The following is a 27,148-nucleotide window of genomic DNA, read 5'->3' as shown; positions in this document are numbered from 1 at the left end:
CTTGGAATTTCAAGTCCTTTCGAGTCTTTTTTTTTTTTTTTTTTTTACCAATGTTGCAGGCAGGGGCGAGGCTAGGGTATTTGTAGTGGTGCTAGAGCACCACCGTGAAGTTGCTTAGCACCCCCTGGCTCAACACATTTTTAAAATATTATATTATGCAAAAAACTTGCTCTGCACCTGCGCAATACTTTGGTATTGTGCCTCTGTGAGCACTGGGGGCTGGGCACCCCTAAAGACCAGATCCTAAAATCGCCCCTGGTTGCAGGTATATTTTAAATGTAAATAATAGACATGCGTTCTTTTTAAAATCTGTATTCTCCTCAAATCTTGATAAAACATGTGCAACTGAAAACACGAAGTATAAAAAAAATTAAAATTACACCTCTTTATTGCACAGTTCAATTTGTTAAACTTAGCTGCAAAAATATTCATACTTTAAACTACAATTTTCCAGAAATAAATATTCTGTGAAAAAGTCATAAGTAGAACTCCATGTTCAAATAAAAAGTGCTGATATTTTCACAGTACAATACAAAGAACCATAACAGCATTGTTCCCTCTCTTCTCTTATCTGGTTTCTTGGAGAACATGTGTGAGTGACACAAGACAAACAAATATAAGAACTGAACAATTAACAGGAATCTGCAACTTTAGACATTTCAGTAAACTATTCTGCATTGCATTTGCTGGCCAAAAGTCTGTATGTGATTTGTGCACGATGAATGATGTCCCCATAGCTGAAAACTCGCTCCACTTTTGTCAATATATTTTTTTCTCGACGTAGATGTCTTCAAATACACAATCCATGCTGAGATAGAACTGGATATTATGATGGTGACAGAGAGAGGCTCTCTTCCCCGAGTTCAGATACAGAACCCAGGGTTGCCAACTCTCACGCACTGAGCGTGAGACACACGCATTTGACCGTCTTCACACGCTCTCACGCCACACATCCGATTTCTCACGCCGGAAAAAATCTAGTTTATTTACCTCTGATCCACATCTATGATTCAATGAGTTACTAGTTCGCTCTGGCACCAACCACTGGCGATCGATCGATCGCGATATAATACTTAATTTGTCCATTTTACACCCCGCCCGGTAAAAATTTACGTTCGCCAACCCCCCATTTGATTGGTTGTGCTGCAGCTCATGCACACACACACGTACAGAGTGTGGAAAAGCAGATGACTGGTCTGCGTCAGAAGGACGGAAATGAAATTAATGGGGCGCACTTTATAAATATTAATATGCGTTTTAAAATTTAGATTTGGGGTAAAAAAAAATCAAGTCTTTGCAAGTAAACAGGTTCAAGTCCAATTCAAGTCCCAAGTTATTGGTGTAAAAGTCCAAGTCAAGTCTAAGTCTCTGAATATTTTTTCAAGTCAAGTCAAAAGTCTTAATATTAATGACTCGAGTCTGACTCGAGTCCAAGTCATGTGACTCGAGTCCACACCTCTGCTAAACAGCATTATTAAAAATGGACGAGGAAGAGAAGACAATATAGACTACATTTTAAAAGATAACAACACAAGTATAAATGAAATAAAAGAAATTGTAAATGAATTTAATCATTATTTTGTGAATGTTGGGCCCACTTTAGCAAAAGCGATTGAGAAAACAAGAAATACAGAAGAAATAGGTGAAGATATTAACAAAACAACTCACTCCATCTTTGTTAGGGGAACTGAGGAAAAGGAAATTTTGGATATTGTAAATAAATTTGAAAACAAAAAATCCACTGATTCGACTGACATTGATATGTCATTGATAAAAGATACTATAGAATGCACAGTAAAACCAATTACACATATTTGCAACCAATCTTTTAAGACGGGTATTTTTTCCAATGAAATGAAAACAGCTAAAATCATACCTATATATAAAAATGGAGATTTCCACTGCAATAGATAATAGGGAGTATACTGTTGGGGTGTTTACAGACCTAAGGAAGGCTTTTGACAATATAGATCATGACTTACTCATGAATAAACTGGAGAGATATGGGATTAGAGGACTAGCATATTCATGGCTCAAAAGTTACCTAGAAGATAGACATCAATATGTACAAATAAGCAATATTCAATCTGATCTATTGAAGATCACATGTGGGGTTCTGCAAGGATCGGTACTAGGACCAAAACTGTTTATATCAGGCGTACTCAACTAAATTTGTCCGCGGTCCAATTTTGGCAGATACCTGTGACCTGAGGTCCGGTGCGGCGGGGGTGGCGAACGTAAGTTGTTGAGCGGGGGGAGGGGGGGGTGAACGTAAAGCCTAGTACTTTCGCGAGTGACTGTAGCGCGTGACTCCACCCACCTCGCGCGACCCTGCATGAACGGTGGAGGCGTTTATACTTTCGCGACACTGCAGTGTTCTCCGAATCGATATGTGGTAGAAACACCCCTCAAAACAGGGGTATGAACATTTACCTGACCAATTTTAATGTTGCTATGTGTTTCAGGTTTGAAAACTACTTGGTTTCACAACAAATATCTGTCTGACTGAATAGTTTGCGCGCGAAGTTACAAAATTAGAGAGGTGCACTACCTCGCGAACCGACAGCGTGCGAGGCACTTGCGCACACGCGGAGCCACAGCGCTTACGTCATTTTCGCCGCGCGGACCCTCGCGCTGCTCGTGAAACGTCAACCAGGCAGGCAGTTGTGGGGTGGGGTGGGGATGGGATGGCGAACGTAACACTCGTGATGGAGTGTTTTTTCAATAGCCCTGAAATAAATGCTCCGGTTTTGTTTTGGTCCGTATCCGGTTAATCAGGAATGAGATTGGGTCCAGACAGGACTGCGTTCGTGTCCGGATCCGGACCGCGGTCCGCCAGTTGAGTACCCCTGGTTTATATTGTACATAAATGACATCTGTAAAGTATCTGAATGTATGAACTGTGTCTTATTTGCCGATGATACCAATTTATATTGCTCTGGACAAAGTTTAGAACAACTTCTGAATACAGTGGAACGGGAATTAAAAGAGTTTAAAAAATGGTTTGATATGAACAAATTGTCACTGAATTTGAGTAAAACAAATTTAGTATTTGGCAATAGACAAATCAAGAATATAAAAATTAGGATTGATGATGTTAATATAGAGAGGAAATATGAAAACAAATTTCTAGGTTATAATTGATCACAAATTATGCTGGAAACAACACAAACTATGTAAAAACAAAAATGGCTAAAACTAGTTTGATGTAATTTAAAATATCTTTATTGCAATATCAATCACTCTATTTGCTATATTGTTCTTTCATAATGCCATACATGACATACTGTGTGGAGATATGGGGAAACGCATATAAAACCAACACTAAACCAATATTCATGTTACAGAAGAAAGCTATAGGAATTATAAACCGATCCAATTATCGTGAATCAACAAACTATTTATTAATTTAAAAACTTAAAAATTCAGTGACCTAGTTGACCTCCATACAGCTTTGATACTGTACAAAGCACAAAAATATGCTTCTGACCAATATTCAGAAATTGTTTGAAACTAAAGTGACTACATATGAACTCAGGGGAACAGGTATGTTTAAAAAAATAAGAGTAAAAACTAATGCAAAAAGTAGATGTATATCTGTCAAAGGTGTAAACTTGTGGAACAGTTGTGACAAGGACATAAAAATGTGCAGTTCACTTGTCAAATTTAAAAACATGCTTAAAAATAAGGTAATAGAAACTTATAATAAAGAGAAATAATTTGATATATGTATAACTTGTTATTGAGTTTTAATAATAATGTATGATTGTTCTGGAGATGAGCAAAGTGTATTAATAACAATTGGAAAAAATATATATATTTGATTAAAAAGGGTAGTCAATATAAGCTAATTGTGACGCTCGATATATGAGGAACGTCGAACTGTGCAACACGAAACGTTTAATGTGAAAACAAATACACGTGCAGCTCCATGCGAAGTGTAAGCAGATACAGACACCTCTCACACAGGCACGAAACTTTAGACAAAGACGAGCACAAGACATTGCACAAACGCACATTATATAGGTGATTAACACATACCCTCGTGATCTCGAGACAAGGCACAGGTGCGACTACGAACACGCTCACAAACGACCCACACCCACGGAAGTACAAACATGGACATAACTGCACGCAGACGACATAACGACACGCCCACAGGGAAGGGTCCGGAGCTGTGACCGTGACATATATCTGTTAGTTTATATTACAAAGACAGACATATCAGTCACAGGTGAGCCTTATTACTTAAAAATACAATGGCAAACATACATTTTTATCCTGGTAACATAATACACAGACAAAACACCTGCTGCTCACTACCCCACCCTTTTCACAACTACTTAAGCTTTCACAACTACTCACTTTCAGGTTGCGAAGTATTGCTGCCATGCCACATACCAAGCTTTCCGTCCCTGCAATTGCCCTCCTGTGTACTGACCTCTTCTCTCCTTCCAAACCTCGTTCCCAGCCTAGTCCCCGTGTACTTTCAGCCTTCTGTCTACCTGGTGTGACCCAGAGCCATATAGAGAGAGAGTCGCGACAACGGAAGTTCAAAACGCTTGATGGTCACGTGATTCACGGAGGCTTCAGATAGTTCCAGGAAGTTCAATTTGAGCGCATAAACACAGAGACAGAACTGCGATTTGAGGATTATTGTGAACATATAGCGACCAACTTTAGGCTAATGTTAGAGCACATTGCTGTTTAATGCTTTGATTGTTTTATAATTGTTATATATTACATTCATTTTTATATTTAGAGGGACAGGAAGGGGTGAGAAATTCAGATTAGAATAATTTTCTAACATTAACATATCTTTAAATCATGGTGATTTCTGTAATCCCATGGTATTGGGGACCTAAGTAATCTAAATGTACTAAATGTACTAATGTACATTTTCTGACAGAAGGAAATTTTTCTTTGACTTCATTGTGCAGAAATCTGCTTTAAAAGGGTACACATTAAAACACATGGCATTTACATCCAGACAGTATATGACATATTAAAATTAGGGGTGGGACGCGATAAAAAAAAATTAATTCGAATTAATCAGAAGCTTTGTAATTAATTAATTGAAATTAATCGCATTTTAATCGCATATCAGTATTTAACATGAGAAATATTAATTTAAGTTTGAATGATGAATGAATCAATGAACATAATCATAAACTTCAACATCTTGTTTATTTTTCCACCAGTCTACTACACAGACCAATAGATGAGTGCAGAAAACAGTTCAGAACACAGAACGGAGTTTCGCTCAAGATATTGGAAGAATTTAAGTAAATCAGAAGATGTTTTTAATACCATTTTAGATGGTATATTTGTCTTTAATTTTCCAGGCCTCTGCCACAGACATCTCCATAGTGCCTAGAAGTCTTCTGCTTGCTCAAAGCAAATGACTGGATCTTCATCATCTATAATATGAGCTGTCACACCAAGATAATTCTTGTTGCTAACAGAGGTCCAGTGATCCCCAGTCAGAGCCACATTTGTGGCGCTCTTCACAATAACCTGTTTTACTTCCATTTCCTCATCATACAGCTGCTGGATTTTCTTCGACATTGTCTTTCTGGACGGTAGTTCGTAACTTGCATCAGATGACGCAATGTGCATCGCTTCTTGTAAGTATGGCAAGCCGTTTTAGCTTTTATTCCTTTTTTCTTTATATCAGGAATTAAATTAATACATGTGAAAATACAATTTCCACTAGTACAAATTTAATTATTAAATTAATTCAAGTAAGAATTCATTTTTCACTAGTAAAAATGTTATTTCTTATGGCAAGCCGTTTTAGCTTTTATTCCTATTTTTCTTGATATCAAGAATTAAATTATCACATGTAAAAATTTTATTTTTGATATCAAGAATGTAATTCTTACATGTAAAAATTAAATTCTTACTAGTAAAAATTGAATTCTTACATGTAAGAATTACATTCTTGATATCAAAAATAAAATTTTTACATGTGATAATTCATGACTTTTCCAATTCATTTTGAATGGGGGAAACATTTTTACATGTAAGAATATCATTTTTACTAGTATAAATTAAATTCTTACATGTAAGAATTGTACATGTACAAAAATAATTTTCACATGTAAGAATTTAATTTTTACTAGTGAAAAATCAGAATAGAATTTTTACTAGTAAGAATGCAATTCGTGATATCAAGAATTAAATTTTTGGTATCATGAATTTAATTCTTACATGTAAAAATTAAATTCTTACATGTAAAAATTCAATTTTTGATATCATGAATTACATTTCTGATATCAAAAATGTTATTTCTGATATCAACAATGTAATTCTTGATATCAAAAATTTAATTTTTACATGTGACAATTCTTATCTTGATATCAAAAATGTTATTTTTACATGTAAGAATTTATTTCTTGATATCAAGAATTGAAATCTTACATGTAAAAATAACATTATTGATATCAAGAATTAAATTCATACATGTAAGAATAACATTTTTACTAGTATAAATCTATACAAATGAGCTAATGAAGCATGTGTATAAACTTATCCAATAGTGGCCCATTGTCACGGTCTGTGGGAGTGGCTCCAAAGATCTAAGGTTGCCAAGTATGCAGCCATCTTTAATATGAGTGGTTCATGACAAAATGGCAATGGATTCAGTATCTTAATAGAAGCTTTCCATGTTTACAAAATTGTATGCATTTATGGTAGCATACTTTTTTTAGCCCTCATGTTGTCTTAAAATAATGTACACACATCCTGTCGTAAGAGCAAAAATTACCAGGGATGGATTAGAACCCATGCTCCATTGGGCAGTCCAGTTAGTAGCAGTTCATTTTTATTGTTCAATATCCAGGCCGAGCAGTCCTGTCCAATGCAAATCCTACATTTTGCAGTGTGCAGTGTTGTGCATGTTTTCATGCAAAATGTGCTCACCTGGTCTGAAAAAACAAGTCAGGACATCGGCCACATCGGCATAAAATTTTAAATGACATTTTTTTGGAAGCATTATAGGCGTCTTGTGGAATACACACGACTTGAGTACAAGAAATTAAGAAGTATGATGCAACAACTGCAAAAGTCCATTCATCCGAGCATTTTGTAAAGTATCTGCTGCCTGTTTCCCAAGACGTGGACAGGCTTGTACTGGTTTACATTGTGGGTGATCTGCAGTGCTTTAAAAAATGAACTATGAATATGAACTACAGCAGGGGTCGGCAACCTATGGCACGCGTGCCACCGTTGGCATGCCGAGGCATAATCATTGGCACGCAGCACGCTGGACCAGCATCAGCAAAAAAATGATAAATTAATATAAATTATTATATTAATGGATTATACTTTCGCGAGTGACCGTAGCGCGTGACTCCGCACAACTCGTGCGCGAGCGGCAGAGGTGTTTATACTTGGCGATCGATCGCGATATAATACTTAATTTGTGTCCATTTACACCCCCCCCCCGCTAACAATTTACACTCGCCGCCATAGTGGCACACTCATTGACTAGACATGTTATAGTTGGCACGCCATGTCTCAAAGGTTGCCGACCCCTGAACTACAGTGAGTCCCAGCTTAACAACATGTCTGGTTAACGACGGACCGGAGTTACGATGACTTTTTTTTATTTTGCGCGGTGCGTGGAGGAGCAGTGGTAGCACAGTGGAGTGTTGCGGAGTGTTGTGTATGATACGCTCACGCTGTACGCACGCACAAGAACATTGTTAGTTTTTTCTATACTGTATTTACGATCAAAGTATATCTAAATCTAGGGCCACGCTTAACAATGAAAACTGCTTTACGACGGACTTTTCAGTCTCTAACCCCATCGTTATGTGGGGACTCACTGTAGCTCGTTTTCATTAGTATGAACTGAACTTTGAACTCATGTGAACTGGCACAAGACTGTGTGTGTGTGTGTGTGTGTGTGTGTGTGTGTGTGTGTGTGTGTGTACCTGAATATGAGACTGGTGGGTCAAAAATGACCTTACAAAAATCTTTGTACCCTGGAGTTGTACAGCTTTCATGAAAATATTAACAAAGGTTTTCTTCACTTTGTCCAATCTTTGAGACACTGTAGGAAAAGTAATCAAACTTCATGCTGAAAAAAGATCAATAAGGGGTTATATGCAGTCTCTTCAGTTAAATGTGGTGGCGGGTCATTTTGACGCTTAAGATAACAGAGCTTTTGATTTTTCTACTTGTAGCAAGTTGTCTGGCAACCTCCACGCACGCAAGCCCCCATTACATTTCCCTATGAAGTAGTCTGACTCTCCTCATAATCTGTGATAAACCTAAATTGGCTGAATTTACAAGAGTTTAAGCCCACAATTAAAGTAAGGAGTAATCTTGTGTGTATGACACCATGAAGAAAGGAGCAAAATTTTTTTACTAGTAAGAATTCTATTCTTGATATCAAAAATATAATTTTCACTAGTAAAATTTATATTGTTGATATCAAAAATATAATTTGTACATGTAATAATTAAATTCTTACTAGTAGAAATTAAATATTTACTAGCAGAAATAACATTTTTACTAGTGAAAAATGAATTCTTACTTGAATGAATTTAAATTTGTACTAGTGGAAATTGTATTTTCACATGTATTAATTTAATTCCTGATATCAAGAAAAAAAGAATAAAAGCTAAAACGGCTTGCCATAAATAAAAGCTAAAACGGCTTGCCATATACATGTGAATTATTTTTGAACATGTAAAAATACAATTTTAACATGTAAGAATTTAATTTATACTAGTAAAAATTTTATTCTTACATGTAAAAATGTTTCCCCCATTCAAAATGAATTGGAAAAGTCATGAATTATCACATGTAAAAATTAAATTTGATATCAAGAATGTAATTCTTACATGTAATAATATTTACTAGTAAGAATTTAATTTTTACATGCAAGTATTCCTTTCCTGATATCAAAAATAAAATTTTTACATTTAAGAATTACATTCTTGATATCAAGAAAAATACGAATAAAAGCTAAAACGGCTTGCCATATGTATGCCTTTATCTTCGACCACAGAGAGCGAACAACGCTGCAAATAATGTGACGCGCCACGTATAAACGTCTTAATGGTCCAATGAAGGCAATTTAAAAACCAGGACATTTCCTCACTTAAAAAAAAAAAAAAACGGGACGCCCTGGACAGGATGTGAAATACGGACATGTCCCGGGAAATACGGACGTTTGGTCAACCCATTACTAGTAACCTACCTACTAGTAATACATTTAGCAGCCAAGTTATCATTACTGATAAGCGAACTCCTTCCTGCATAAAGTGTAAATAACACTATTTGTGTTTGTATTTCCATCTGGAACGAGTCTGGAACTCGTGCACTGAGAAACATTCCACGGTGCAAAAGTGTCTCATGCGTCAATTTTATTTACGCATCATTAATTAATTGAAATTAACGCGTTAAAGTCCCACCACTAATTAAAATACATTGATAAATTATATATACAGGGGTGATAGTGGGAAAAATTCCTGAGCCTGAAATTTTTCTGAGCGGGGGGGGGTTGTTTCGGAGGGGGGTTGTGGGGGTGGAAGTGTACCATATTTTGAATAATTTTATCTTTAAATTAATTAAAAAAAACAAATTTCTATTAATATTCTGAGAAAATGCTGTAACCTAAAGATTCTGTTAACACAATTAGACACAATATGTTAAAAACAGGCATGATTAATTATTTATTCATTACTGTTAGTAAATTATAGGATACCAGACAACTCAAAGGGATTATTAGGACATACATTTTGTGCTTTTGTTCATGTATTACACCTTAGGCTACGCCGTAAGTTACGGGCGGCCATGATGAACCAGATTGTCTGACCACCTGTACTGGCTCAAAAAAAACACTTTCTTATATTTCTGATAAAAATTAAACTTCCTCAGAATAAAGATAAATACTGAATTTATCTTGTATCTACGTCTGAATGTCTGAAATACAGGCGGTTGCCGGGTTATGTCGTAAATCGATTTTCAGCGTAAATCGGAACATACGTACATACTGTACGTAAATAACGTACTATACGCAATTATCCTATCCTAAAGCTAGCCTTTTGGCAAATACCTTTATATATAGCTGTGTTTAACTAAGGCTAAAGGCCTATCCTGACGCCGCGCACACCAAACACCAAATTCCGTTTACGACGCAGAACCACTTAGGTCCAAACAAGGCTTTATACAGTAAATGGGAGATGTGTTGAACCACGAAACATCGTAACTCGGGGACCGCCTGTATGATGTTTATGTCGATTGAATCGGAGCAATGTCTTCAGCACGACCAAACAAGTTGAAAACATAAACTGACCATAACAAACTGGACTTAAGGCAGGAGGGAGGTAGCTTTTCTACGTAATGTAGGAAAATCAGAAGGCGGGATGAGCCGCAAGTCAATCAAATGACACCGCAGTCATCCATCCAGCGCTGATGATCCAGTGAGAGGATATCATATTTCCTCATAACATAGCACGTGTGTGTGTGTGTGGTTTATTATTATGATTTGACGGATTTTTTCCCCCCAAAAAATTCAAATGACGGAAATCTGTCATGATCACGGAGAACTTTAACCCATGCACTAGGCGAACCTTTTTTTTTTTTCGCGGACATGTCGGTACGCCGGAATTCCGGCGTGGCGCCTGAAAACTATCAGGCCTGTAATATATCTTGTCTTTAATACACACTTATTTACAGCAATTAATTCATTAAATAAATCTCTAATAATCTCAAATATGAATATCATGTCAAGCAGTTTTTCTGTGTCCTTTCCTCCGTGTTTGTTTAGTGTCCACCATGGTTTGCTGTGGTGCATGGGGATGCTCCAATCGATCAGAGAAAGGAAAATGTATGGTTTCCCCACTGATACGGAGAGGAGAAAAAAAAAAAAAAAAAAAAAAAAGGTTGTCTCAACCAAGCAGGAGGAATCTTACCCTCACTAAAGATTACAACAGCAAATATATATATGTGAGGTAATCAAACACACTATTGGAAAGCTTAACGCTTGATTTATTAAAAAGACTTTTATTTATCAAAGACTCCAGACAGACTCGGGTGCAGGGTGAGGGTGCTATCTAGTTGCAGGCTCCATTGAATCCCCTATGGTTCTTTGGCTTAAAGAGAGAGGAGAAAAAGACAGGAAAAAATGATTATTATGAGTGATAATGTGATATGAATTTTAATTTGTTGCACATTCTTGGTTGTTTTTAATACGTGTAATGAGTGTATACGTATCCAGTAAGTGTTCTCTAATACTGTGTATTCACCCACTATGGGATATGTATATGGGTAGATAAAACTGAGTTGTCATGTGTGAGGAGTAAACTCACCATCACTCTGCAGGCACATTTTGAGGCAGACCAGTTCATCAAAACCAAACAGGGCAAGACTAGGCTAAGAGCAGATGCTGTTCCCACCATTTTTGTGCATCGCCCCGCACTCAGAAAGAGGAAGCCCCCTGCACTACGATGCACCACTGAACCTGTAAAGACAGGGCCCATAGCTGCTGATCACAGCTATAGTGTTGACACAGGTATAATAAGTATGAACTCCTAATAATTATAATATTTCTTTAAGTGATAGAATATTTAAAACTTAATCACACTAAATAGCATGTCTTATATCCAGCAGTTTCAAAAACTGAGGAAATGCATTAATAAAATAAAAAGAAATAAAAAGGAAATAAAATGTTAGCTGGTACTCCAAAATGCTATTATTAAAGTTTAATACCAACTGTTTCAAAATAAAGTATCAAACAAATGAATATTATTTACTAAAACATGCACTGATATAATTTAATATGTCATATGCTTTACATTTAACACAGGCTATCATGTAGAAATACTGATGCTGTTTTATAACAGCTTTAGCAGCGTATATTCTTTCATTACAGTTTTACCAGAGTACAGACAAGAGTGCTTCACATGACCCACATCAGCGTCGGACAGATTGCAGTCTATCCAGAAAAGATACCGAAAGGTTAAAGGAATATTCTGACCTGCACTTTGCTGAAGAACTGGGGCACAGCCTCAGGCTTCGAGATTTCCTTATTGGCAGTAAGGCTGCCTCTGATGCAGCGCACGTCTGAGCTGGAGAGGTTGGTCTTTAATTGCAGGAGGGCAAGGATGTGCCGTTCACTGAGAAGAGGAACCATGTAAATATGTGTTAATGCAGGTCTTTCACAGCAGTGCTTTTTAAAATAAGTAATGACATTTCAGGCTGCAGTCTCTGCAAGCATTTCTTGTGTAGCTCAGTTACCAGCTGTTGGCAGGTGCATGTATTCATTAGAATCTAGCCCTTGTTAAACATTACAATAGAACAGTTATATCTTTATTTAACTGTGGCGTTATGTGGGTAGGGTTTAGATGACAAGCCTTCTACGCTCCTCAGAGCATGGTGTCTTTATCCATCATTTACCTGAGGTCTGGATAGGCTCTGACCAGCATAGCAATCTCTAGTTCTAGCGTCCCCGTTTCCTGTAGCCTCAGAACCTCAGCCAGTTGTAGCAAGACACTCGAGAGCCATTTCTCTCTGGACCCCTGTGGGAATAGAGCAATAATGTGCATAATATGCACAGGTATATTATTGTAAATGTAATTCTTCTATATTAGTCACTGAAGAAAGTGAAAGTGCCTGCTATAATTCCCTGATTTCCCCAGTGGCTATTGACATGGCCCAAAATAGACTAGGTGTGTGCCATTCAGAACTGGTATTTCTAAACCCACATCCCTAAACTAAAGTGGCATTTTAAAGTAACTCAATATTATATTACACGTACAAGTACAACTCTTATACAAAAATGACCAAAAACATTTTTCTGGACAAGTCACAGCTTTTAAAGTCCTACTTTTCTTTACTACTAACTGAATACAACTGAAAGAATAATTTTATCTGTAACATGACCAATGATTTACTGGTGGCTACTAAATGTGAATTATAAATAGACCTTTTTTGCACATCTAACAAAATGGTAAATGTATCGTTTAGATAGATATACAATTAAATAATATCATAGCTTTATCCTAGCATGTCCGGAATGTGCCTGTAAGACCATTAAAGAGGTGATTGCTCAAGCACAGAGTGTACTGTATGAGCTTACATGACATCAGTTCACTGGAGGGTTTAAAGCATCAGCATGCCAAACTACACCTACTGATATTTATAAAAAATTATATTTGATCCCTTTCTGCATCAGATTATTTTATGTGCTGATGGTCAGGAAATTACCACCTTATTTTGCACCTTTTTTCTGCTTCATCTTTACATGTCTTTACAATGTGTATATACACATGTAAGATACTGTGTGTTGATCCTGTTTGTGTTTGTGTACTAACATTGTCAGTAAACAGAGTGTTGATTCTCTCGCTGTCCTCACACAGGGCCTGTGCAGCTGCTTCTTGCTCATCTCTGGTCTTCAGTTTCAGCTTCCTCTTCATCATCCTCCTCACATATTCAGTCATCACCTCGAAATGGAGCTGACTCACCAAATCCTTTAAAAACACACACACAGTAATATTGTAATAATGTGAATGTAATATTTAGTAAATTTAATTTCATAAATTTTTACCTAAAAAAAAAAAAAAAAAAAAAAAAACCAGGGATTTAAAATTTTTGCTTACCTCCCTGCACGAAGGCTTCAAGTTTGAGAAATGCTGGAACTTGTCCTCCAAATTCCTAATCAGTTCTCCAGTTACCTCATGACTCCCAGAAAGCCAAACCTGAGTCCAGAGCTTCTTATACTGCTTCTGTGAACATCCAATGTAACTGCTATTATGTGGAGTAGATAGGTTTCCTTTTTATACGATCTTCATAATTTAGAATGTATTTAAGTTGCAATACGTTACACACAAGTGAAATTACTGTTTTTTTAAGTTATGGACAAGCCTCATTCAAGCGCTGTTATAGTGAGTCTTTAACAGCTACCTGCAAGATAGCAGCAAGCAAGGTCTCAATGTGGTCCATGGACCATCGGCCATCACATGTTCAGGATGCACGGAGGTGACATTAAAGAACTGACAGATGTGTCAAAAATGTGCACTGTACATGCATGTATGGAGGTAAGAAGACGCAGACAGAGCAATGTTTTTGAGATAATAGCAGCAGGACACAAGAAGCTAGCAGGCAGAGCAAACGTGGAATGTGAAGTGGCTGGCACAGTATACAGAAACATAGTAGTGATGAACAAACCGCAGAACAGGGCCACAGTGATGAATGTAGCAGAGTGACAGATGCACCATGTTTCTGTCTACTGAAATAAACACCATCTTTAAAACTTCACTCTCAGCTCCGTGTCCTGCCTCACCTCACGTCACAATAGGCTTATGTACAGATTTCATTTATTACATAGGTTTTCTTTTTACAAATCAGTTACATTAAAGCAGGGATTAAAATGACAGAAGGGATAGTTCAAACTTCTACGACCAACTGAAAGAAGGTAAATGCACCAGTCAAAGAAGAGCAAGACTGGTCATAAAAGAGCTCCTCAAGGACGCAAGCAGGGCATCTGTGAAATTACAAGGAGCTTCTGCAAGCCGAGCTATTCTGAAAGTGTTACAAGAACAAGGTGGACCGGTGGAAACGAAGCATCTACAAGCAGAAGCCAAAGAAGGAGAGTCATACCAGTATGCTCTCAGAGTTAACAACCTACAAGTACACGGCTTTTCATTCCAATATGAATATCTTCTTACCAAACAGTGTACACAACAGGGTATATTCTCTAACCAATAGAACTAACATGCCAATAGATGAAAGTGCAAAGGCTCCATCTGGAGCATCTAGGTGCAGAGATTCCACCTCTATAGGAATGTAAAGTACGTCCAAGGGGGGTTGTGTCTAGCAAAAGAAAATCAGCCTTAGCTACAGCGCACATGTAACGCATTATGCGAGTCGTATCAGGAAGGAAGTTCGAACAAGAAACGTAGATAGATATACTAACACACAAGGAGTACATACAAAGCAGGCCCACAAGTGGGCAGTACAGTCTCAGAGTAAACAGGAGGGAACCGCAGACTGGCAGCGGGGATCGACAGGACCCAGTCAACAAATCACGTTCACCCACCCCCGTTCACGTTGAATTTAGTTCAATAAATTATAAAATTTAAAACTAGCATTTGTATTTGGGCGTGGAATTTCCCCTTCTTCTGAGGTGGGGAATGATGGAAAAAGTTTGAGAACCACTGTGTTATGCTAACATCGTCTACACTTGCCATCAATACTGTTCGTTTTCAAGGTGGATTTGAAGAGTAAAGACAAAATAAAGCAGCAAGAGACGTTGGTTGGTTTGTTTGTCTGCAAGTTCCCCTCAGAAAAGCCTCTGTTCTTCCTGCTTTAGCAGTTCGTAATCATGGAATAATCTACTACTGCTGACCACTGGGTGATCAGCCACAACGCTGATTGCCTTAAATGTAAACTGCTGCTAAATATATTTTTCTTGGTGAATGAAACTGTGACTAACCAAACAGCTTTGGGCAAAGCAACAGGAAGAGGTTTGTGAAAACAAGACTATGCTAAAAGTCTCAAGTAACTGTATTGGCTTCCTACAACACTAGTTTATATGATGTGAAACCTTTAACGTAAATGAGTTACCTTAAGTCCACTGTGTATTGGACTGAGAAGGTATTTGTGGCAGGAGTCTCTGAGGTCTGCTACCATGGACAGCAAAGCTGCTCTCTTGTCTGCTGAAAGACTCTGTCTCTCCTCTATATACTCCCTGTGGACATAAAGTACTGTTTTATTTTCAACAGTTTATTTTCTCACACCACACACAGCAACATTGTTTAATCTATTGCAAGTTATTTTTAATTTATTGTAGGTAATGCAACAATTCATTTGTAACTATATGAAATTCTCTATATGCCGATTTAGGATTTATAGAGGAACTAAATTATAGGATTTATATTATAATATCCGTTTCCTACCTTAACTGTTTGATGCTAACCAGATTTGCTTGGACATTATCTGTGACATGCTTGTGTTTCCCTTTGATGAGTTTAGATATGCATTTCTTGTAGCTACAAAGAGAAAATATGTTTATACAGACATTTATTTTGCATATAGAACAAATATTTTGAAAGTTGAGTTCCAGTAAAGTGAAGGTGAAACAGATCTGTGTATAGAGGTGAAACAGCCCAGTCCAGTGATGGTCTTAACACATATGAAACAAAGCATTAGTACTGCACTTTACCTCACTAGGAAGGTATTCAGCTGATACAGAATCCTCTGACATTTATCTTCATTACCCAAAGTAGTCCGGGATATCTTCATGGTTTCATGAACAAGCTGTAAGGAGAGAGGGTGAAGGGTAAATGTGATGCACGAGGGCTGAAGGGTGTGAACTAGCTATACAAAAAACAAACCAATTATATTGTGTCAAAACACGCTGTGTCCCTTGTAGATCATATGTAATGAGTCAACATACATGTACAACGTCCAAGCCGAGATTGGAAATGAAGTATTTGTCAAAGAGCTCAGGTGTTTTGTCATCCTGCCAACGTTCTTCCTCATTTTTCAGAGCTTTGGATAGCCATTTTCTCAGCTCAGCCTATAAACAAGATTATAAAATCACTATATAGACCACGCCATTAAATACGTATATACACTATCATGATAAAATGTGTATCTTAAGGTATATATTCTGTGCTGTAGGCATGCCACAGTACCTCTGTGCATGACAGGTATTGCTCCTCCAATGACCTAAGAGTTTCTTCTGGTAACAAAGCTCCCAGTGATTCACTGTTTATGTGTGATTCCAGCTCTTTCTGTTGCATCACATTGCTGAAAGGCAATGTTCAAACACACAAAATTGTGTTGTACTCTACCAGAGGTCATCTCATTGAACATAATGAAGGGTTACATTGATGATAAAACACAATCAGTTTTCACCTACCCTAAATAATATGTATTAATCCAACTTAAGATGTAGGCACATTCTTCCAAGTTCATGTTGGAACGAGTCAATTCCACGAGTTTGGTGGAGAAAGCTTGATGGTAGAGCTCAGCATACATGTTGCACACATTGAACTCTGGGCTGTAGCATCCCTGTATGTCTTTAACCACTATCAGCAGGTCTCTCCGAATTTGCTTGCCCATCCGGCAGACCTTTGTGTTGAGGGAAGTGGACAGGTCATTAGCCCCGCTCTCGTCTTCTCCTGCCTGTCGCAGCCGTAGTTCCACCACCTTCTTGAGCAGTGTATCATGAATCTGTCGACACCTCAAGGGCCTCCAACGTGGACGTTGCTCTTCATCCAACTCCATCCAGTGTCTGTCTCGCTGCTCCTCTTGAAGAATGGCAGTCATAGCACTCCTCAATGTCTCCTGGTTCTCCTTGTTGAAGGAGTCCTCGATGGCTAACCACAGTTGCAGCATAAGGCTCTCATAGTTTGTGTGCAACTTGTCCTCATCATTCTCAGAGTATGCACATGGCTCGTCTGATTCTGAGATGAAGAGGTTTACCTCTTGTTCTAAAAGTTGCCTGTCAGCTTCTGCCAAATGATGCTGTTGTAGATTCTGGGTGAAATCCAGTACCACCGGGATCTCTGAAAATACACATCACTTTAATTATGTAGATATTGGGTCTGTCCAAAAACCTTGTCTTTTACATCATAGTGTGTACACTCATGACACGTAGGCTGTCCCAATTGTTAAGATACCTTAAATATGCTGCCTACTGAGATACCTTAAACTGAACGAATTTTAAGTCAGCATCAAATGGTTCCTCAGACCCTAACGCATTCGCATGATTAAACGCAAGCACAACTTTTGCCAATACCATTGAGAACAATGGCCAATACCATTGAGGAGTTAAATAAAAAGTAAGCTCCGGTCTTAGAATGACATTTAAACTTCATTTTAGTAAACAAATCCCATCGGAAAACAATATTTAACTAGTATCAACTTTGTAATGTTGCGCCATCAAACCCGTATAGAGCGACGGTTATTTATTCTTGGCGTGAAACGATCTTAACCCCACAACGCAGGTTACTGACACTTTCATCACACCTTGTTGACGCCCTCGGCGTGTCAGCACGACATTTTATCTCTGCTCTTGACATATCACGCTTTTATATCGCTGCTTGTTGCGCCAAGACGTTTGTTAGCTGGCTATTCACATCTTGAGGCATAAATGCTAATCGTTAAATGTCGGTTAGGATACTGCTTACTTAAACACCTCAACAGGTTTTGGGACAGACCCACAATGTCTGGGCTTTGAAATTAATAGAGGAAGATTTAGTAGACTGTACCTGATTGAGTGTCAGGGATGCCATCAGCAGGATCCTTCTGAGGCTTCAGAAAGAATTTTTTTATTTTGCTCAGAATTTGTATCTTCATTTTCTGTAGCTCTCTGTTGTTAACCTTTTTCAACTTCTTGATGACCCAACCAATCAGCCTCCTCCTCCTGCTCTTGTATTTGGGCCCATCACCTTTACCAGCTGTGGGCTGAGCCTCCATGCTCTGCCCCTTTGGCCTACTGGAGGTCTGAGGCTTAGCAATATGTTCCTCAGGCTGTGCCATGCTTCTCTGCATTTCTCTCATTTTCTGTTCCATCTTGGGATATCAGAAATAAGAGTCTGTTTTTGTAACACATTTTTGATAAACATGTATGACAACGTAGATTTACCTAATTTCATATAAAAAAAATGATGCTTCTGAAAGTTTATATGATTAATTTACCCTCTGTTGACCCACTGAATTTAATCACTCACATATCACCATTGAACAAATCCTAATCGCCACCATGCCGATTAGAACTACTTTATAAACGAAACTAATCTAATGTTTTGCACAGCTAACCAGACATTTGTTGACAAGCAAACCAAATGGATGCCTTTAACATAACGTTTGACCTGCAGCCAGTTTGCACAGACTCAGAAAAAGAGTAAGTCCACACTTGCATCAAATTCTGAACCTACAATTACCACAAAAACGATCAAGTCGACTGCAATGACTGCAGAACAACTGAACGCGCTAGAACTGACTCGAAATGAACAAAATACAATTCGACAAACAAAGTGCTTCACGGACTGGCTCTCACAAAATGACTTTAAGGTCAATTTGGGAACAGTTGAAAAGGCGGAGCTAAATAAATATTTTATTTTTTAGGTAGGCCAGGGAACTGTTCCGTTCACTAGTTGTGAAAGTACTTTTTGGCGGAAGTCCGTAAGCATATTCATTATGAATGTCTTGAGGTTCTTGGATTTATTTTCTTCATTTATTTTGTAAAAAACGGTTGTATAAAAGCAATAGAACACTCGTGTGTTATCGCGAATAACATCACGGCTGTGATGATCTACGACCAAATCACAATAGCACAGATACGTCATGTCGCTTGTAAACAAACCGCGCAGCACGGACACTAGCAGTGTGTCGCCCCCAGAACTGGTGAACTAACCGGGCCACGGCACAGATCGTTTGTGCAGGTGAGAGCGCGGACCGGCTGGGTACTCGGACCTCTCCCCAATCGGACCTGAACACAGCTCGGTTCGCCCCAAGAGCCGCATGAAAACCACTCCTGAAAATCCTCGTGGGGATTTTCAACTTTGCGCCACGAACTAACGCACGCCGCCTAAAAGACCGCAGAGACCTGTGCAGTTTTAGCAAGCATGCTCAAAACGTTCTACGCTCGCATTTCCTGGTGTTTATAACCGACTGATTTCACATCACTTCTTAAGTATACTCTGTACACTTTTTCTTGTACAGAACATAAACGCACGAGCCGTCTTCTCGCGACGTAGGAACGTTAGCTAACATGAATATTCTGACAGAAGCCGTTATTTTAAATTCAAGGTGAGTCACCTACATTTGATTAAAATATCTTAGTAAATTTATCTTCCGAGTTGCGGCTAATGTATGAGGTGATTTTTAATAAACCCTCAGCTAAGCCCTCTGGATAATCATAAAACTCGATCAACAAAATCAAACAGGTGTACCAAAAACGGATGCCCATCTGTGGCTGGACATTAATTCTATGGTCATGGCTAGAGCTAAATTATCACTACGCTACCAAATGATAAAGTTATATGAATCACCCCATTAAGACTTCAATAGTAACGTTAACTGATGTTGATGGTCTCAGCCACAGATAACTACAGCGATAGCGTTCGCTATAAGTAGCTAGCTATATTAGCAAGGCACGTCAAAATCACTATATATCGATGCTCTTTCCCAAAAACAAATGTTGAATATATAGCTACTTTAAAAACCGCATTTAAAAACATCATTAGAGTCAAAGGAACATCAGAAATCCTTAGTGCTAAAAGTCCAAAAGACATACATACCTCTGCAGCAATCTGCGTAGCTGAAGCCTATATGGTAAATAAATATTGTAACTGTGTCCAAGATTGCAAACCGCTCTTCTCTGTCTGTATACCGCAAATGACGGTCTGTGTGAGTTTATATACAGTTGCCGCTTTGTGACGTCATGCTGATTAGGTGATGTCGCAATCAGAGGCGGTGTTCGCGTAAAGGCGTTGCTAGGCAACTTATTTCTCGCATATTAATGTTGATGGGCCCCCTAACTAAATTCGGCTTGAGCCCCCAAATTGCTAAGTCCGCCACTGGTCACAATGTACAACTTCAATCTCCCACTTCCCCTTACACTGGTCCCCTCACAGCCAGGGCTTCCATTAAGCAATATAGGCAAATGCTAGGGGCACCGTCTGTCCAGGGGGGCGCTCGCGTGCATGCGTTTTTTTTTTTTTTTTTTTTTTTTTTACAAGTGAACAATTAATAAATGTGAAAACAAGCAAAGTCCACATAATCGTAATTTCATTGTTTAATAATATTAGTCAAATTAATTATTGTTATAATAACAACACACAACACCTATCACCCGCGCGCCCCCACCCGCCCCCGCGCGCTCTGCGCACCTCGTTACTGTTTCTCTGTGGGGGAAAAAGACAACGCCACAGAGTGAGTTACATCTATGGTGTCAAAATAGGTCCTAAAGTTTTCAGAATCAAAAATAATCCAATAAATTACGTTTTGTAATTTAGAAAACTGTCGTTAATATTGGGAGTTAAAAAAGCAGGTTTGTAAACAGAATATTTATGTTTTTAATTGTCTATTTTGAGTTTAATATTCTTGAAGAATTCATTTTCATTTTCGTTGCGCCTTTTCTCACTCACGCTTCTCTCAGTCTCACTCTCGCCTCCAGAAGTTTCTCGTTTTTGACTTTTGGACCTGATTTGACGGGTGGGTGGGATTTATACAGTCATTGGCTGATGGAGTTAAGGCCTGCCCCCATCCCATTCTAAACACCCTGCGACACACCCTGCTACGTCAGCGAAAGCGCGCCAATCTCACCCTGTTTGGAAAATGGCCAACCGGCAAACACAGGTAAGATGTGTGTTTATTTTTTCTCATATCAGCTATTTTTAACGATTATCTATTTTAGTAACCCACAGTAGATAGCCTGAAGTAGATTGTTGTGGAGTTACTACTACCCTGTTGTATATTGTAATTGTTACTGAATACTCTGAATACTTTTTAACCTCTTATGTTTGTTAAGATTAATATGATTTTTTCACTCTTTCAAACTTGGTTAACTTCAAAAATATCATATGGCTGACCAGACCAGATTTAAGGACAAGTTATGGTAGAATTTTGTTTTGGAACTCACCTAATTATGTTGTAATTCTGTACACATGCATATACCCTTGGTATATGGTATGGTATCTGTGATAAGATAGGTCTGTTCCCTGTTGGAGTCCACACAAAGATTAAAGGAAAATTTTGAGGTTTAGAAAATGGTATAGTGAAAATGTATATTTGTGTAAATTTTTTCATCATCATAATGAATAATATAAGCATTAATGTGTTAATATATTTAAGTTTTAATATGTTTACTCTACTTGTGATATATCCCATATATATTAGTGGTGCAGTACCATAAATATTGAAGATCATGAAACATTTTAAATATTATTTTCTTGTATTTCTCTTTAGGATTTAGGAAGACCAGTATTACAGAGACTACTGATCAGAATACAGGGTGCAGTTCGACACTCCCTGGATTTCAGTTATCTTTAATTATCTACTCTTTCCACCTCTGCTGACATTAAACAAAGTAATCCTGACATGGGTTCTCGAATGATGAAAGGCAAACTTCGTGCTTTTGGGCATTGCATCACATGGACCAGAATATGGGAATCCATGAGACGTGTGGATGGGGCAAGTGTCTTAAGCAGAAAGGCAGGTTCTGCCTATGGATGTGTGGCACGGCGGGTGTACAGTGTACCAGCTCCACTGTCCCTTGTTCATCTTGACACAAACCACAAACTGATACGGCAAGTCAGACCACAAATTTCCCTATATATGGCTCTTTGGTAAATCTTCTTAATACAGTATCTCTTTAGCCTTTAACTTTTGGAATCCCAGTTCTGGTAACTGGGATGGTAATCTGATGCTCTAGAGGGTTTGGCCTCAGTACTGCACTACATATTCAGGTACGGAGCCTTCTAAAATATTTTACAGCCAGGGGCTGTCCAAAGTTTTCAGGGCAACAAATCACAGGACCAGATTTGGATGCACTCCTTTAACTTGACATGTACCAGTCTTGAAGGACTGGTGGCCTAATGTCCAGCACATTAACCTGGGTAATTAAACAATGTCTGAACAGGTAATGATTCAGTTGTGCTGGACAGTAGCTTTCCAGCACCAGAACACACAATCCATGACCATTTTTCCTCTTTTTACAGATATGGACTGGTCATATTTGGAGCTATAGATGGCTTTCCACGCAAGGCAAGTACATTTTTCAGCAGGAGGTTTTTTTATACATGTAACATGCCTAAGACAATTGTGTCTCATCTGTAGTCCTGGGCATGCTGTATTTTACAGAGTTGCAATACAGTTGCTGTCAAAATTGTTCAAACTTCTTTGCAAATTAGATTTATTAGCAAAATATCTTAAAGCTGTTGAACGAGTGTTTCTTAATCCTGGTCCTTGGGGCCCCTTGCCCTGCTCATTTTAGTGGATTGCCTTCTTTAACACACTGCAGATCTGAAAGGGTTTGTGATTGAGCTGATTAGTTGAATCAGGTGTGTTGAAAGGTAAGGGTTAATGCCTGATTTGGGGGCATGTGTTGTGCATAAAGTAACCATAATGGACTATTTAGTTCAGCTTTTAACTAGTCATTCAGTCTAGATGGTTGTATACCTGAGTATTGATTCACCAGAACCAGGAGGTTGAATGCATATCAGATTTAACATGCTTCATTCTAGTACTGATATAGTTGTTTATTTGGTTCATATGACTGGACAAAGATAAGTATTGAGTGGTCATAGTGGATACAATATGGACACTGTGTAAGCTTCTTTTGACACCATGCCTAATCTATGCTTTGTATTATTTTTAGGTGGGAATGGGAAAAGACGTTTAACACTCATTCCTCCAGATTGTGAGGGCTACACAGGGGCCCAAATTAAGAGAGTAACAACATCTGGTAAAACATGTGTGTACATTGTTCCATTGCAAGAGGAACTTGACATTAACCCACTGCCTGCTGATGCCAAAGAATTTGAAAAGATGCCCAAGGCAGCTTGCAAGAACTTCCAGAAAACATTCCCGTTGCAGGTACTGGCTCTCCATGTTGGATCCTGCACTGTTACATTAAGTTCATCTGAGCATGAAGAGGTAAGTCAAAGTCCGGGCTGGTGAAGTATAAGTCTGTACTTGAGTAAAAGTAAAAAAAAAAATACACGTTTCAGTGTGAGTGTTCTATGTTTTATGTGCGCTGTCTTGCGCAATAGTTGTAGAAAATAAACGTGATGTCTGCTAAAGCAAGGATCTGTGTCTCGTCCTTCGCCTCGCACCCATCGTCACAGAACGACGAGCCGACAAGAGACACCCTAAGCATGCCAGGCTACGCCACCCGGCCAAAGAGGGGCCAGCGCCCTAGCAAGCGATGCCATGCCTCTTCTTCCGACCCGCGCAACACCACCACGCCGACTCCCGAGGAGCTGAAGTCAGACCCAGTGTGCGCGTACATGCTGTGCGCGGCACGGGAGACCGTGGATCCCGAAAGGGCAGAGATGTTCCGCCAGTCTGCGGTGCGGATGTGGAGGGAGCGACACCCCCCTCCCACCAGGGAACTCTCGCCGATACGGGTGGGCTCAGTGGAGCTCTAGGCCACCGAGAAGACCCCAGAGGGCGAGTTCGCAGATGAGGGCGAGGGTGAGGAGGAGGAAGGCGAAGAAGAAGTCCAGGCTCCCTCGGTTTGTTCCGCCCCCACCATATACTACGGTGAGGGAGAAGACGCCTACCCTCCATCCGTATGCTCCGCCTCCACCATAGACTATGGTGGGAGAGAGGAGGATGACGAGGAGTACCCTCCGTCGGTGTGCTCCGCACTCTCCGCTGACCACGGCGGAGAGGAGGAAGATGACGAGGGGTCCTACACTGAGGACGAGGAGGAGAGCCCTCCCCCCTCGGAGCTGTCTGCCGGGACGGTAAAGGGGAGGTGGACTCCTGAGGCGGGCCCATCCTCCGATTGCTCCGAGGGAGAAGAGATGGACTACTCGCGGGGTGGCAGCCCGGAGCAGCCCATGAGCTGGAGCTGGGGCAGTGAGGCGATGGAGACAGAGGGAGAAGACCCCACTGCCGGCTTCAAGGGGCGGTCGAGAGGAGAAGGAGGGATGCCCTACGGCCCACCGAGGGGAGAGACCAGTCGCGCTGCACCTGGCGCGTCGGCCAACCGCGCTGCACATGGTGCGTCCGCCAGCCGCGCTGCGCCCGGTGGAGGGTTTGCAGCATGGGCAGGAGGAGCATCGCCTACCGCAGCGCCTGCAGCTCCAGTAGCTCCCGATCTCTCTCCCCTAATCGCCCTCCTTCTGGCGCGCAGCCTGGCGCCTGTGTCGTGTGTGTCTGTCCCAGTGTTCGTGAGTCTGCCCGTATGTGTACCGAACCCCTTTTTCCTGTTTGTTCCTCTGTGTGCAAGTGTTCCTGTTTGTGTGTTTGTGTCCGTCCCGTTAAATGTGTCTAACGTGTTTTCCCCGGTCTTCCCAGGGAGGGTGTTCTAGGCTGTTCGTGGCGGACTCTCCACCGAGGGCGGTCATCTCCCAGACGCAGGACTGGGCGCTTCGGATCCACCCATCGACATGGGTTCGGGGTACTCTGTCCTGTTGGCACCCCGGGACGGGTAGTGCCCTTGGTGGGGGCGTCTGTCACGTTACGGTCCCCGAACCCTTCCTTTGGGGCGTGTGTTAACGTTGTCTGCGTCAGTGTAGCTCCGTGGGTGCGGGTGCGTCTTGTCATTATCCGTCTCACCTGTGGCTCGTCTTGTCATCACGTAGTGTTGATGTGGTCTGTCTATTTAATGTGCGTTCGCGCAGTGTCTTGTGCTCGTCGTTGTCTAGGTCTACACGTTTCAGTGTGAGTGTTCTATGTTTTACGTGCGCTGTCTTGCGCAATAGTTGTAGAAAATAAACGTGACGTCTGCTAAAGCAAGGATCTGTGTCTCGTCCTTCGCCTCGCACCCATCGTCACAGAATTAAAGATGGAGGGAGTTTACCACTGGGTAAAAGACTTCATGGGCAAATGCAATGATTCAAGAATAATATATTTCTCAACAGAAAATAGTAAAGAACTCTGATTTCATCATCTTTGGTACATAATATCATTAAAGATTCAGAGAATCTGGAGAAATCTCTATGTAAAACATTCACAATGATGATTCACATAGCATAGTGTGCTTTTATCAGATTTTACTTAAATACAAACGTATTGCACTTTACCCCCCCCCCCCCCCCCTTTCATTTTTGTCTTGTTTCAATGACTGTATTTTTGCATACTTGTTTTGTTTTCGAAGTAACTGAAAATGCTATGTATTATTCAGGTGACTCCACTATCTGTGTCCCTGAAGAATGTATTACCGTGGTTGGGCCGTACCTTCATAACAGTTGTGCTACTGATGTGTGTGGTTTTAGGTGGATGATCCAGAATGCCCGATATGCCAAGAACAATTCTCAACTGTTGATTTACCCCTGCATGCCAGTTGCTGTGGAGAAAGGTGTGACATCTGACCTCTGTGATAGAAAAAGATTATGTATGATACTCTTGAGTGTGTGTGCCTGTGCAAGTGTGTGATTCTTCTTATCTTTTTTTATTTATCCATCTTATTTTATTTTGTTTTATTAAGACTTTTTTTTTTCCCCTATAGGTTTGAAAACAGTCCAGGCTCGCACCCTACAATCATCACTCTTCTGAACATGTTATGGTATGTTAATTTGATAGATGTAAATGCACTTTATATAGTGTAACTGTTTACTTTTGCTTTTTTTTTCTGATGTGCAATAAATATCAAAAGTTAAACACCTTTCTGATCTACTCATTTCAACTGACTGTGAAAACTGCTTTTTCAAAAAATCCTTATTCATTGGCATATAACTTTTTTTGAACTGTAATGCAAATAGTTACTTTCCCTGGTAACGAGTTACTTTTATTATAGAATAATTCAGTTACTAATTCAGTTACTTTTTTGAACAAGTAGTGAGTAACTATAACTAATTACTTTTTTAAAGTAACGTTCCCAACGCTGTTGATTATGTATGTAGTTTAGTTTAAGTTGCTCCGTGTCTGTTTATGTAGTTGTACAGTTGTGAGTCATTCCTGCCATGTGTGTGTGATGCTAATGACATTCCTTCATGATGCATGTATTTGTTTGCGTCTGTTTTGCGTGTTCATGACTTCACTGCGTGATTACGCTATTGAGTAATTAAAGAACCATGTCATGCCGAATGTGGACCTGCCTACTGCCTCTCCTTTCCACACCACGCCACAATATTTTCATGTAATTTTACTGAAAAACATTCAATGTTTGTTGTTGGGGGCAATTTCATGGCTCTACAACAAAATCTGTGGGCTGTGAAAGGTGTGAAATGCTAGGAATTCATTGTTCTTTTGCAATTATATATGGCCATATTATTGACTGACATGAGGTCAAAAGCTGCGTCCTGTTATGATAACCTCGATTTAACAACGCCATGTCGTGCAAAATATTGCTGGTTTTGTGCATTGTTAAAAATGCTGACTCAATGTAAATGTATAGGATGATGATTAAATATCTATACCTAGAGTAGATCATTAGTTTCCTATAGGATTGTCACGCTCACTCTGGCGAGAATAACAATACTGAATTAAACCAAATCTTGTTTCA

The 27,148-nt window shown here is 39.5% G+C and overlaps 1 protein-coding gene and 1 long non-coding RNA gene across 3 annotated transcripts; one reads left to right on the top strand and one right to left on the bottom strand.

Annotated features, from left to right (window-relative positions):
• Positions 1–11,002: 11,002 nt before the first annotated feature.
• On the bottom strand, positions 11,003–20,464 carry LOC143522945 (tumor necrosis factor alpha-induced protein 2-like). Of its 2 annotated transcripts, XM_077016958.1 has the most exons (14): positions 20,271–20,464; positions 18,237–18,540; positions 16,883–17,531; positions 16,656–16,770; positions 16,415–16,537; positions 16,181–16,275; positions 15,915–16,007; positions 15,583–15,706; positions 13,617–13,742; positions 13,332–13,487; positions 12,415–12,536; positions 11,996–12,134; positions 11,328–11,479; positions 11,003–11,111 (listed from the first exon to the last, which is right to left on the bottom strand). In XM_077016958.1, exons 2-13 carry the CDS (start codon positions 18,538–18,540, stop codon positions 11,438–11,440), a joined length of 2,088 nt encoding a protein of 695 aa, XP_076873073.1. In that variant the 5' UTR covers positions 20,271–20,464; the 3' UTR covers positions 11,003–11,111; positions 11,328–11,437. The 2 variants fall into 2 exon arrangements, with proteins under 2 accessions (XP_076873073.1, XP_076873074.1); XM_077016959.1 differs by lacking the exon at positions 11,003–11,111 and having other exon boundaries at positions 11,337–11,513; positions 20,271–20,463.
• Positions 20,465–21,018: 554 nt separating this feature from the next.
• LOC143522944 (uncharacterized) lies at positions 21,019–23,688 on the top strand. The gene is made up of 3 exons (XR_013133176.1): positions 21,019–21,330; positions 21,940–22,737; positions 23,351–23,688. It is a non-coding gene; the product is annotated as an uncharacterized LOC143522944 (long non-coding RNA).
• Positions 23,689–27,148: the final 3,460 nt, after the last annotated feature.

The sequence above is a fragment of the Brachyhypopomus gauderio genome, chromosome 9 (genome assembly GCF_052324685.1).
Source record: "Brachyhypopomus gauderio isolate BG-103 chromosome 9, BGAUD_0.2, whole genome shotgun sequence".
In the NCBI taxonomy this organism is placed as follows: Eukaryota; Metazoa; Chordata; class Actinopteri; order Gymnotiformes; family Hypopomidae; genus Brachyhypopomus; species Brachyhypopomus gauderio.
Note: the sequence above shows the minus strand (reverse complement) of the source record. Positions and strands in the feature narration are given on the sequence as shown.